This window comes from Stegostoma tigrinum, chromosome 9 (assembly GCF_030684315.1).
Source record: "Stegostoma tigrinum isolate sSteTig4 chromosome 9, sSteTig4.hap1, whole genome shotgun sequence".
NCBI lineage: Eukaryota > Metazoa > Chordata > Chondrichthyes > Orectolobiformes > Stegostomatidae > Stegostoma > Stegostoma tigrinum.
The window spans coordinates 15959076-15972508 of NC_081362.1; the positions used below are offsets into that span (position 1 = coordinate 15959076).

General features: G+C 43.7%; 1 protein-coding gene across 10 annotated transcripts in view; it reads left to right on the top strand.

Annotated features, from left to right (window-relative positions):
* The window catches only part of syne1b (spectrin repeat containing, nuclear envelope 1b), a 504959-nt gene that overhangs the window by 176132 nt on the left and 315394 nt on the right, over window positions 1-13433 (top strand). For all 10 annotated transcript variants that reach the window (XM_059648367.1, XM_059648370.1, XM_059648364.1 and 7 more), the window contains 4 exons: window positions 846-969; window positions 2957-3123; window positions 5515-5668; window positions 10005-10630. In XM_059648367.1, the coding sequence (XP_059504350.1) occupies window positions 846-969; window positions 2957-3123; window positions 5515-5668; window positions 10005-10630 (1071 nt within the window). The remainder of the gene's footprint in view (window positions 1-845; window positions 970-2956; window positions 3124-5514; window positions 5669-10004; window positions 10631-13433) is intronic.

Genomic DNA, 13433 nt, shown 5'->3' on the forward strand with positions numbered 1-13433 from the left:
GCTGATAATTGACCAAATGATGCAGTGTTTTGATTGGATAGATTTAGAAAAATTTGCCCCACTGGCAGTGGGGTGTCAATAGCCAGAGGACTTTGATTTAAAGCAATTGCCCAAAGAATCTATCAGGGAGGAGTAGGGCATGAAGGAGAATATTTGTTTTGCCTTGCTCTGCCTGGAAGGATGTAGGGAGTAGATTCAATAACTACCTTTCAAAAAGGGAATTGGTGAGATGCTAGAAAGGAGATATTTTCAGAAGTTTGAGAAAAAGGAAGAAAAAAAACAGGACAAATTAGTTAAGTCTTTCAAAGACACACATAGTGGGTGGAAAGTGCTTCATTGTTTCTGTCCGATGTTGTGATACAATGAGCTATTTGAAAATTCTTGAATGTTCTGCCAAACTCTCATGAGCCCAGAGAAATGTCAAGGCATTCTTTCTTCATAGGAAGACTAAAATCTCACCTCCATCAACTGATCTTAAGAACATCCATTCACACACTACCTGCTTTTCAATAAGACCCTATGCAACACTAACTGAGTGCACTGGAGCATATATGGAGATTACACAGTGAATTGTATATGTGCCCTGATGAGTCAGGTTCAATAGTATTGAAATAGAAAAAGTTTTCAGGGCTTAGGAAAGAGAGAGGAGGTGTGGAACTAATTGGATAGCACTGAGAGGCTTGGCACAAACATTGTGGACCAAATGTCTTCCATCTAGCTATAAAGTTCTGCAGTTGTAAAGGGGATTTGTTCACCTTTGTGGATTTACAGTTGCAATCTCAATATACTGGATTACATAGTTTGCTCTTCCTTGTTTTGTAAAACTTGTACTTTGTTGGAATCAGGTATGAGAAGGACCTGTCCAGCTTTGTCTCTTGGCTCGAGAGGCATGAAGCAATCACAGACTCCTGGTCACCCTACCTCCCTTCTGACCAAGCCAAGCTACAAAATGAAGTACGCGCTCTGAAGGTAAGTTGCGAGCATAGCCGCAAGTGTGTACAAAGCAGTCAGTGTGCAGAGACCCGGGGACTGTTCGATCGAGATCTCAATGAAAAGCCACAACGCAGCTTGAGCTCAGAACATCTGTGCAGTGCCTCCCACTGTATCTACAAGCTTAACTATTGCCCCTCACAAAGCATAAGGTCATTCGCTGAAGTTCCGGATTTTGATCACAGTTTATCACCTTGGCGAGGAACCATTGTTGTTATGTTTCAGAGTGTTCTGCTGCTTTTGTGAGAATCATTTGTAATGCTATGGACCAGACCAAACCCCCTGAAAATTCAGAAGATAGCCAAGACCCTTGTTCTTATTTTAAAGGTAAATATAAGGTGTTGCGTTCCAGATACAATTCGATTGGTTAAATTACTGGATTTAAAGTAAAATGCACTTTATTCATCCACTATAGTTAAAATATAACAAAAGAAAGAAGGAATTGGAATAACAACTCTATGAGAAAACTTAACAGAATAATAAATGCAGTAACTATTACTAATTAAAAGTTCCAATATAATAACATCCCATAAACACATCCTTGGCAAAAGGCAGATTCAGAAACAGATTGTCTCACGTGCATTCTCCAATCCAGGAGGAAAGAACATCAGAAGATAATTCTGAGAGAGAGAGAGAACTCTGGTTTTCAGCTGTGGCAGAGGGAGAGATATGGCAGCTTTTCACAACTCCTGCAGCTTCTACCAAAAACTAAACTAAAAGTCCTGGTTCTGTGAGAGCTTGACCACACCCACTCAGGCTGCTTCTATTGTTCCAACATTAAAAAAAACCCAAGGCCTCACAAGCTGTTTACTGGCTTTCCAATTAGACAGCTCAGTACCTCTGTCTTAAAATCTCTCTTCAAAAAAACACTCAGGATAAAATCCCCTGCTAAAGCCACAGCATCATCAGAGTATAAGATTCTGATGATGCCCACTGATGCCCATTAGGACACCTTGTGTCCTCAGCAAAGCAGCAGAGAGAACTATCCAAATGACTAGAAAGGGAATCTAAGAAATATTTTCATTGATACAGCTGCTTTCTCATCTCAGAACATCAGAAGATATAGCTGCTAGCATAGCTGTTGGAGAGGCGATAGCCTAATGGTATAATTGCTAGACTGTTAATCCGGAGACCCAGATAATGTTCTGGGAACCCGGGTTCAAATCCTGTCATGGCAGATGGTGGAATTTGAATTCAGTAAGATAATTGGAATGAAGAATCTAATCATGACCATGAATCCATTGTTGGGAAAAAAATCCCATCTGGTTCATTAATGCCCTTTAGGGAAGGAAACTGCCATCCTTACCTGGTCTGTGACTCCAGACCCGCAGCAATGTGGTTGACTCTCAACTGCCCTCTGGGCAATTAAGAATGGTCAATAAATGCTGCCGAGTCAGCGATGCCCTCATCCCATGAAAGGAAAAACGATACCTTTGAAGCACAATGGCTGTTTTAAATGTAAGAAACAGGGCAGTTAGTCAGTACACACCTAACCAAAGCAGCAATGGGGTTATGATGCTGAGGGAGTAATATGTCAAGACACTCTCTGCGCTTATTCAAATAGGATCATGAGATCTTTCACAGCTATCTAAGAGGACAAGTATGGGGGCGATGTTGGGTTGATGGATTACACTTATACAGTGTAGCACTGCACTGTCAGCCAAAATTAGACTCAGGAGTAAACCTTCAGCCTTCTGACTCTGAATGGGCTCCTCTATTTTTGGATTTACACAATTAAGGTGGAAGTCATTGTCCTCATTATTTGTCCTGGCTGATACATCTCCTGAAATGAGCTGATTAGCCAAATTTGAGTTTCTAGTAGCCATAGCAAATAGCCCAAAAGCCATGAAATGGCCTGAGTAAGCTCGTTCTGGGCTCTCTGTTTCTGTGGGGACAGTTAAGACAGTCTGACAAGTTTTCCCATGGATTACTGTCACACGTGCTGTGTTTCTCATCGTCCCTACAGGAGCTACAATCTGAGGTGATGTCCCAGGAGTCAGTCCATAGGAGCATTGTGTCACAAGCCAAGGCCCTGTACCCAGCCGCCTCAGAGGAGAATGTGAAGGCAATGAAAACAAACTTACAACAGCTGGACAAGAGGTGGCAGAGTCTGTCCCACGCTGTCAAGAAACGGTGAGATTAATTGTGTGTTTTTGCATTTGTATGAAACAAATAGAGTGGCACAGTGGCTCAGTGGGTTCGCACTGCTGCCTCACACAGCACCAAGGGCCCAGGTTTGATTCCAGCCTCGGGTGACTGTTGCACACTCTTCCCCGTGTCTGCGTGGGAACCCTCCGGGTGCTGTGCTTTCCCCCCACAGCCCAAAGATGCGCAGGTTAGGGTGGATTGGCCATGGGATATACAAGGTTACAGGGACAGGGTATGGGGATGGGTCTGGGTGGGATGCGCTTCAGAAGTTCATTGCGGACTCAATGGGCCGAACAGCCTGCTTCCACACTGTAAGGATTCTGTGAAGTGTTTTTAGACCAGTTTTTTTTTGCAGTTGATCTTGCAAGGCCGCGCAAGGTGGTGGTGAGCTGCCTTCTTGAATCGCTGCAGTCCATGCGCTGTTGGTAGACCCACAATGCTCTTGGGGAAGGAATGCCAGGATTGTGGATTGACCTACAACAGGTGGACTGCTCGGCTCAAGAAGGCAGCACACTGCCACTTTTCAAGGGCAACTAAATGCTGACCCAGCCTGCAACACACACATCCATGGGGGAATAAGAACAGCCAATTAATTGGAAATCTGTATAAATAATGGATTCAACCTCTACTAGTCTAGTTCTGCACAGCCCACTTTAGGAAGGATGTGATGGCATTACTCAGAGTGGAGAACAGTCTGAGGAAGATGGTTCCAGGAACGTCAGACAGTTGCATGGCTAGATTGGAGTTGCAGAGACTGTTCTTCAATGAGAAGAGTAGATTAGAGACAAATTGACAGTGGGATTCAAAAGCATGAGGGCTCTGGACAAAGTAGATGGAGAAGACCTGCTCCTGATAGCAGAAGGCCAAGAGGTAGAAATCACTGATTTAAGGTGACTGAAAGGAAGAAGCAGCGGGGATGTTAGAGAAAAACATTATTTTTCAGCAGCTGTTTAGGGTCTGGAAGCAGATTCTCTTGTGACTTTCAAAAGGGAACTGGATGATTACTGCGCTTGTGGGACCATGGGGTAGAAAGCTGACACAGCACCAACATAATGGACTGAATGGCCTCCTTCCACACTGTAATCATTTCAAAGCTGATACCAACTTACCCTCAAAGTATTGAGAGTATGATAGGATCAGGGGGCTGCGGTAACAGGTTAGTCGTCCAGAGGCCAGGATATGTTGTAGAGTTATAGAATCATGCAGCATGGAACCAGCCTCCCTGCCCAACTCATCCATGCCGACCAGACATCCCAATCTGATCTAGTCCAATTTGCCAACATTTGGCCCATATCCCTCTAAACCCTATTCATATACACATCCAGGTGCCTTTCAAATGTTGTAATTGTACTAGCCTGCACCACCTCCTCTGGCGGTTCATTCCAAACACACACCACCCTCTGCGTGAAAAAGTTGCTCCTTGGGTCCGTTTTAAATCTTTCCCCTCTCAGCTTAAACATCTGCCCTCATGTTTTGGACTCCTGTACCCTGGGAAAAAGACTTTGGCTATTCACCCCATCTATGCCCCTCATGATTTTATAAACTTTTATAAGGTCACCCCTCAGCCTCTGATCCCCAGAAAAAGTAGCCCCAGGCTATACAGCCTCTTCTTATAGCTCAAACTCTCCAACCCTGGCAACATCCTTGTGAATCTTTTCCAAACCCTTTCAAGTTTCATAACATCCTCCCTTTATAATGGTGACTGGAACTAAATGCAGCATTCTAAAAGTAGCCTAACCAATGACCTGTATAGCTGCAACATGATATCTCAATTCCTGTGCTTAATGCACTGACCAATGAAGGCAAGCATAGCAAACGCCTTCTTCACCATCCTGTTCCCCTGCGACTCCACTTTCAAGGAACTTTGTATCTGCATCCCAAGGTCTCTCTGTGTGACAATACCCCCCAGGGCCCTACCATTAACTGTATAAGTCCTGCACTGGTTTACCCTAACCAAAATGCAGTACCTCACATTTATCAAAATTAAACTCCATCTGCCACTCCTTGGACCATTGGCCCATCTGACCAAGGTCCCATTGCACTCTGAGTTAACCTTCTTCACTGTCCACTACACCTCCAATTTTAATGTCATCTGCAAACTTACTAACCATGCCTCCTATGTCCACATCTCGATCATTTATTCAGAGAGGGAGAATTCAAATCTCTCCACGGCAATTTGAGGGAAAATAATCTGAGCTTTGGTTCGACTGGCCACCAAGCGAAGGATTTTTGTAAAAACCCAACCAATTCCTCTAATAAAGGAAATTAGCAATCACTCCTTATTCCAGCCTTCCATTTTAAGTGACTGAGTCAACTGAGGAGCAGGAATGCTGCAGCTCTGAGTACTAATTCTGTTACATTACCTTTGCTCCACAGGATCCGCTTGTTCGAAGAAACAATTGAGAAACACCAGCAGTTTGATGAGTGTTTGCTGAGGTTTTCCTACTGGGTTGAACGATTTCTAAGTGGCCTGCAGTCAACCTCCGAGATCATTTCCACGGATCTGCAGCCTGCGTTGAATCACATAAAGGTAAAACCCTGTGGGCCCATTTTAAAGAGGTGAAGTGTTGTGAATTGGCTCTTAGCGACAAGTGACTGCTCACCTGGTCATCCGGTCAACACCAGCACCATTCACTTTATCCAAAATGAAAAGAGCAATTTTCCCATCGAGGGATGAGGTACTTCAAAGAAGCGAAAAAGATTGGAGGAATCAAAGAATTCCAACAGCCTGGAAGTGGGCCATTCGACTCCATACCAACCCTCTAAAGTGCATCCCACCTGGACCTACTCCCTTACCCTATCCCTGTAACCTTGCATTTCTGATGGCCAACACACTGAGCCTGCACACCATGGACAATTTAGCATGGCCGATCCACCCTAGCCTGCACATCTTTGGAATGTGGGAGGAAACCAGAGGTAACTCACACAGACACGGGGAGAATGTGCAAACTCCGCACAGACAGTTGCCCGAGGGTGGAATCAAACCTGGGGCCCTGGAGCTGTGAGGCTGCAGTGCGAACCACTGAGCCACCGCACAACGCACCACCCCCACAGGAGCTGGAGTATTTCCCCTTGATCACAAGAAAGGTTGAGAGGTGGTTTGAAAGAGGATTCAAAATCATGGGAGACCCAGACGAAACAGACAGAGAGTAGCCATTCTCATGACAGAATGATTGAGAAACAGGGCAGTAATTGAAGGAGGGTGGCAAAGGGATCAAAGAGGAAAATAATCTTTGTTAAGGCAATGATCAATTTGGATCTTGAAGGTCTAAGAGTGAGGTGATGAGAGATTCAGCTGAGGCATTGACAAGGGAATAGGTTCAGCATTAGAAGAGAAACCATATTAAGGGCTACAGGGAAATGGTAGGGGGTGCTGGTGAAGCCAGGATGCAGACAGTCACACCACAGTCTGAATATCTTTGTGTAAGTGTTCCATAATTCCATAACTTTGAATGCCTGTAGTAATCGGTTACGCAACAATGATTAGGAAACAGCACTAAAATATTGCGGGTGCAGGGAATGTGAAATTAAAAGAGAGATTTCTAGAAAGACTCAGGCAGGTGAGAAGCAGAATTAATATTTCAGGTTGCTGGTCATTCATTAGAATTGTCTGACCAGCTGAGTGTTTATCGTATTTTGTGTTTTAATTTTTTTAAGGTGCATGTTTGATGGACGGGTGGTCCCTATCATTAAGTGAAAGGAGAGACTGGGAAATGAGGTTTTCAATATGACTTTACACCCAACTGATACAACATTGGTTTTTGTTACAGACGTCTGCATCACTAGTGTCCTTCAGGAAGGAATCTGCCATCCTTACCTGGTTTAGCCTACGTGTGACTCCAGACCCCACAGCAACGTGATTAGCTCTTAACTGACCTCTGGGCAATTAGTGATCGACAATAAATGCCGACTTAACTAGCGATGCCCTCACCCCTGAATGAATTTTATATAAAGTACAGATTTCTCAGACAGTTTTCAATGAACAGACTGCCACTTTAAAAATGCAGGAGTTGGCAGCTAGAGTTAGAGAGTCATACAACGAGGAAACAGAGACCCTCGGACCAACTCATCTGCATCAAACGCACAACTCAATTTGACCTAGTCCTGCATTTGGCTCTCTAAACCCTTCCTGTTCATGTACCCATCCAGATGTCCTTTTAAATATGATAATTGTACCAGCCTCTACCACTGCCTGTGGCAGCTCTTTCCATACTCACGCCACCCTCTGCATGAAAATGTTACCTCACAGGTCCTCTTTAAATCTTTCCCCTCTGACCTTAAACCTATGCCCTCAGCTTTTGGACTCCCCCACCCTGGGAAAAAGACGTTGGCTATTCACCCTGTCCATGCCCCTCATAATTTTATAAACCTCTATAAGGTCACCCCTCAGTCTCCGACTCTCCAGGGAATAAAGCCCCAGCCTATTCAGGCCTTTAGCTAGAACTCAAACCTTCCAGTCCCAGCAACATCCTTGTAAATCCTTTCTGAATCCTTCCAAGTTTAACAAAATCTTTTCTGTAGCAGGGCATCCAGAATTCTGGGCAGTATTCCCAAAGTGGCCTTGCCAACATCTCGGTACAACTGTGACGTGACATCCCAACTCCTGTACCCGGTGTTCTGACCAATGAAGGCAAGTGTGCCAAAAGTCTTCACCACCCTGCCTACCTGCGATTCCACTTTCAAGGAACTATGTACCTGTATACTTAGGTGTCTCTGTTCGACACACTCTCCAGGTCCCTACTATTAACTGTATAAGCCCTGCCCTGATTGGCCTAACCAAACGCAACACCTCACATTTATTTAAATTAAACTCCATCCGCCACTCGTTGGCCATTGGACAGTGTGGTCGAGATCCCAATGTACTGTGAGATAATCCTCCTCACTGTCCACCACATCACCTATTTTGCTGTCATCTGCAAACTTACTGCTATGTTCCCTGTTCCTCCTCAGCCTACTCTTTCATCGCCTGAAACTAAAGTTGACCAAAGTTTGAAAAGTCCATGAGTTACAAGATGTCAGACAACATTGTTTAAAAGAGAGAGAGATTGCTGAAGCCTTTCATTTTATATTGATCGGGGAACAAACGTGTTTTTTCTCACGTATTGATGTTTGCAGGAAGTGACATGCTGCCATCCACCGGGACTCAGTACCTGCAAGTAAAAGGAACCTGTCCAAGCCTTGGGCCTTGTTCAAATTATCAGGGGGCTTGGGGAACCAATAATTTCTCATTCATTTCTCCGCAGCAATGTCTCAGCCAATCAGTGTTGAGTCTCAACTAATCAGCAAACTTTTCTCCTGCAGTAGAAGTGGTTGCAAATGCTTCAAAAATGGGGTTTCTTGCGTTTGTCCTAACCATACAGAGTGCAAAGCTTCAGCAACATGTCTCTCCTTCCAACAATATTGCGGTTTTGTTCCATTCAGCGATTCAGCTGCTGATGAAACTGTTTCTAATTCACATGCCACTTCATTATTCTGGAAGCTGCTGGACCACTGAAGGAAATGGGCTTTCACAATAGCTCCTCCTGGAGTATGCACTGAACATAATCCAACAGCTCAGCACTTGAAAACCCAACATTTCTGCTCTGATCATTGCTGCCTCTGACAAATTGATAGATAAGATAGGCGCAGATTCTTAAAAGGTCTTTCAGCTAACTGAAAAACTAAGCAAATGAATGGAATGCCGGACTGAGGCAAAAACAGACGTTTCAGTCCACCCTCCAGCAGTTTGCAACTCAATGACAGCCAGTTTTAACTCTCTCTGTTTGACTTTAACCTGAATATCCACAGTTTTCAGCACCTTATTAAGGAGGGACCTGTTCACATGGAAAGCAGTTCAGAAGAGTTTCACCAAGCTGATTCCTGGGATGAGGGGTTTGCCTAATGAGGAATGGTTGATAAAGGTCTTTTTCCCAGGGTAGGCGAGTCCAAATCTAGAGGCATAGGCTTAAGGTGATAGGGGAAAGATTTGAAAGGCACCTGTGGGCAAACTTTTTCACACAGAGGGTGGTACATGTATGGAATGAGCTGCCAGAGGAAGTGGTGGAGGCTGGTACAATTACAGCATTTAAAAGGCATTTGGATGGGTACATGTATATGAAGGGTTGAGAGGATTATGGTCCAAATGTTGGCAAATGGGACTAGATTAATTTAGCATATCTGGTCGGCATGGACCAGTTTGGGCCGAAGGGCATGTTTCATGCTGTGCATCTCTATGACTCTGTGAGCTTGGAGCAGTATCCATTGGAGTTTCAGAGAATGAGAGGTGATCATGTTGTAACCTACATGATCTTGAGGAGGCTAAATACTGAGAGGATGTTCCTTTCATAAGGTGGTCTCCCATTTAGGATGGAAATGAGGAAGGATTTCTACTTCCAGAGGGTCATTAATATTCAGAATTCTCTCTCCCAGCGAGCAGTAGAGGCTGGGCCATTGCATATGTTCAAGGCTGAGTGAGATTTGTGACTGAAAGGGGAGTTGAGGGTTATGGAGTGTACACAGTGAAGTGGAATTAAGTCCACAGACAAGTCAGCAATGTTCTGATTGAACGGTGGGTAGTTTGAGGACCTGAATGGTCCACCATTGCTCCTATATTTCCTGTTCTTGTGCTCACATTGAGGCAACTGTTTGGCGTCATGGGGATGAAATGCACTCATTGGCCTAAAGTCAAGCCTGGGCTTCTTTTACACACCCGACTTTGTTTGAATATTATTAGTTTATTTCCGGCATGCGACAAGTAAGCAGGAAGACACAGACTGACAACTGGGTGGGGAAGAGCAGAAAGTCTGTAGCCACTTCTTTGGTATTTTTGACAGAACGTCTTGGGTTAAACCCTTTTGTAATTCTTGCCGTATTGTCCCAATGTGCAGGACCAGGCCGGAGCTGTGGAACAGCAGCGTGCTGAACAACAGAGTCTCAATAACCAGGTGGAGCAACTGTGCTCCATGTGTGAGCCTCAGGATCAGCTTCTCCACAGCAGGACTGAGGAGTGCTTCCAGCTTTTCCAGGAAGCCAATCAGGTTGTTGAGCGAAGGAAGGAAGTTCTCGGACAGCTGGCCTCCTTCCTGGAAACTCACAGAGCTGCCAGAAATGTGCTTCACAGGGTTAGGAAGACAGTGGAGACAGCAACCAACTGGGATAAGGTTAAGACGGAATTGCTGGGCAAAGAGCTGGGTGACGTGACACCAGACATTAAGCAGTTGGAATCCCAAGCCACGGCCCTCGATGCACTCATCAGTAAAGCTCAGTGCCATATGAAGGACGTGGGATCCGACTCAAGGACCTCCTGTCGAGCCTTGGCCGAAGGATTGGAGGCAGAACTGGAGTCTGTCCAGAACCTGTTGGGCACCAAACAAAGTGAGGCCGAAGCACTGAACTCTCTGTGGAAATCTTTTAGAGAGCGCAAGGAACAGTTGCTGAAGTCTATTGAAGACATTGAAGAGAAGGCAGACAATGAGACTCTGAAAGAGCCTACTCTACCAGCTTTACAACTCAGGTGAATATATTCTAAAGGGGTTGTGCTGGGGTGCAGTATTGCATACAAAGGTTAGAACAAGATAATAAAATGTAGACTTGCCCAGTTTTCAGTGGATAGAAAAAGCAGGGAAGCGGGACTGGGCACATTATTGGAGCTGTGGGCTGAGAGATTTCTGGATCTTAGACTTCATACTGGGGTTGGTAATGAACTGGCTAGTGAAAAACATAGAACTGCAGATCTGAAACACACAAAAACAGAAATTTCTGGCAAAATTCAGCAAGTCTGTGCAGAGAAAACGGAGTTAACAGTTTGTGTCCAGTGACTCTTCTTTAGAACTGAAAGCAGTAGGAAAAGCTGGCATTGGTATTTATTTAGCAATTTTTCTCTCTACAGATACCGCCAGACCGACTGAGTTTCTCTAGTAATTTTTGTTTCTGTTGGCTAGTGAGATAGCTGATGTATTGAGTTTTCAGTTTTCCAGGATGCCCTAGATTCAGGAAAGTTTCCATTAGAATGGAAAATATTGAATGTAACTCCTTTATTCAAAAAGAGAAGAGACAGAAAGCAGGAAAGTATAAACCAGTCAGCTTAACTTTTGTAACAGGATAAATGTTGGACACTACAATTAAACATGTTATAAGAGGATGCTTAGAAAAGTTCATGGTAACCAGGTAGAGTCCACATGGTTTTGTGAAAGGGAGATCATGTTTCATCAACTTATTAGAGTCATTAAGGAAATAACAAGTTGTGATAAAGGGGAACCAGTGGAAGTGCTGTATTTAGATTTCTAGAAAGCATTTGATAAGATTAAAGGTTATTGCAGAACATCAAAGGTCATGGTAGCAGGGTAACATATTGGCATGGACAGAAGATTAGCAGGCTAGCCAGAAACAGTCAGGCCTAATGGCCAGTTCCAGTTGGTGAGGTGTCACGAGTGGTATAACACAGAGATCAGTATTGGGGTCTCAACTTCTTACAACTTATTTTAATGGCTTGGATGAAGGGTCCAAAGACATGGTTTGCTGATGACACAGTGATAGGCAGGAAAATAATTTGTGAAGAGGACATGAGGATACAAAGATGTGTAGATAATTAAGTGAGTGGACAAAGATCCAGCAAATAGAGTGGGAAAATGTGAAATTGACCAATTTAACGATTGTCTAAATGGTGGGAGATTGGAGAACTCTGAGGTGTAGGGGATCTACGTGTGCTGGTACATGTGGTGACAAGAAGTAATTATGAAAGTGAATAGAATATCATTGCTTTCTGCAAAGGCAACTGAATGCAGAAGTAGAGAGGTTATGCTTCTTTTACACAGGGTAGTGGTGAGACCACATTGGAATACTATGTACAGTATTGGTCTCCTTATTTAAGGAAGAATGTAAATATGTTAGAAGTGTTTCAGAAAAGGTTTGCTATAACAATTCTTGAAATGGATGGGCTGTCTTATGAAGAGAATTTTGACAGTGTTAGCCTTGTACCTGCTAGCATTAGAAGAGGAGGAGGCGACTGCATTGAAGTGTATAAGAACGTGAGGGGTCTTGACAGTGTGGCTGTAGAGAGGGTGTTTCCTCTTCGGGGAGAACCTAAAACTAGGGGTCACTGTTCGACAATAAGGAGACACCCATTCAAGAGTGAGATGGGGAGAATATCTTTTCTCACAGGAGTCTTTGTAACTCTCTTCCTGAAAAATTAGTCGAAGCAGAGTCTTTGATTATTTTTAAGGCAAGCTCTCGGTGAGCATTGAGGTGAAAGGTTATTGGGGGTAGGTGGCAGAGTGGAGTTGAGGTTACAATTGGATCAGCCATGACCTTATTGAAGAGTGAGGTAAGCTCGAGGGGCCAAATGGCCTACTCCTGCCCTTATTTTGTATGTTCATATGTATACCCAATGAATACCTTGGGATCTTCACCCCCATGAAATATTGGAGAGGAAACTGTTGAGGGTTGGTATTATTGTTGATCCATTTTAAACTCATTGTGCCTCACCCACTCTCAGGAAGAGAGTTACAAAGACTCCTGTGAGAAAAGATATTCTCCTGTTTTTAAAGTCCTGTGAGTCGCAGAGTTTCATTCACCAACTAAAAAGTGGTTATTGTAGTCATTTGATACCAACAGTGAGCTCTTTGACTCTGCCTGAAGTAATAGTGGGATTCAGGTATTATGTAACTGGAGTAATCTTCCCAACACAAGCAATTCAATTCCATTCAAAAATCTGGAAACCTGATTTTTTTAAAAATGTCTGTGTTGAGTCATTAAAGAAACAGCTCACTCTAGCTTCCAAGAGAGAGTGATTTCAGAACAAGCTCGAATACTGAAACACTGCACAGATTTTATCCATAGCTGCTGCTTAGCACTTATTAACTGGGTTTCATTCTTAAAGTGCTCACACACATACAATTTTGGTCTAATTCCCTTAACGTGTTTATTGCAAATTAATTCATTCTGGGTTGAAAGACAAAAGGCACTTGTACATTTTCATGAGAATGTTATAAACCTCAGGACATCTCAAATGGCGTCAGAACCTGTGAGATTGAGAGTTTGAACCCCATTCGAGATTTGAATACAGGATCTGGACAGACACACCAGTGCAGTGCCACGGTTAAAATGTTCCGAAGAAGAGTCAAATTTTAACTCTGTTTCTCTCTGCTCAGGGGCTGCCAGAGTTTCTCAGTCACATTCGCTTCGGTTTTATTTCAGAAATCTGTAGTATTTTGTTTTTCATTTCATTAGTAGATTTTTGTGGGATAAGGAGAATCAAGGTAGATGAAGGAAAGGTGGTGAACTGGAACTGATGTCTTCAAATACCCAAATGGATTTTG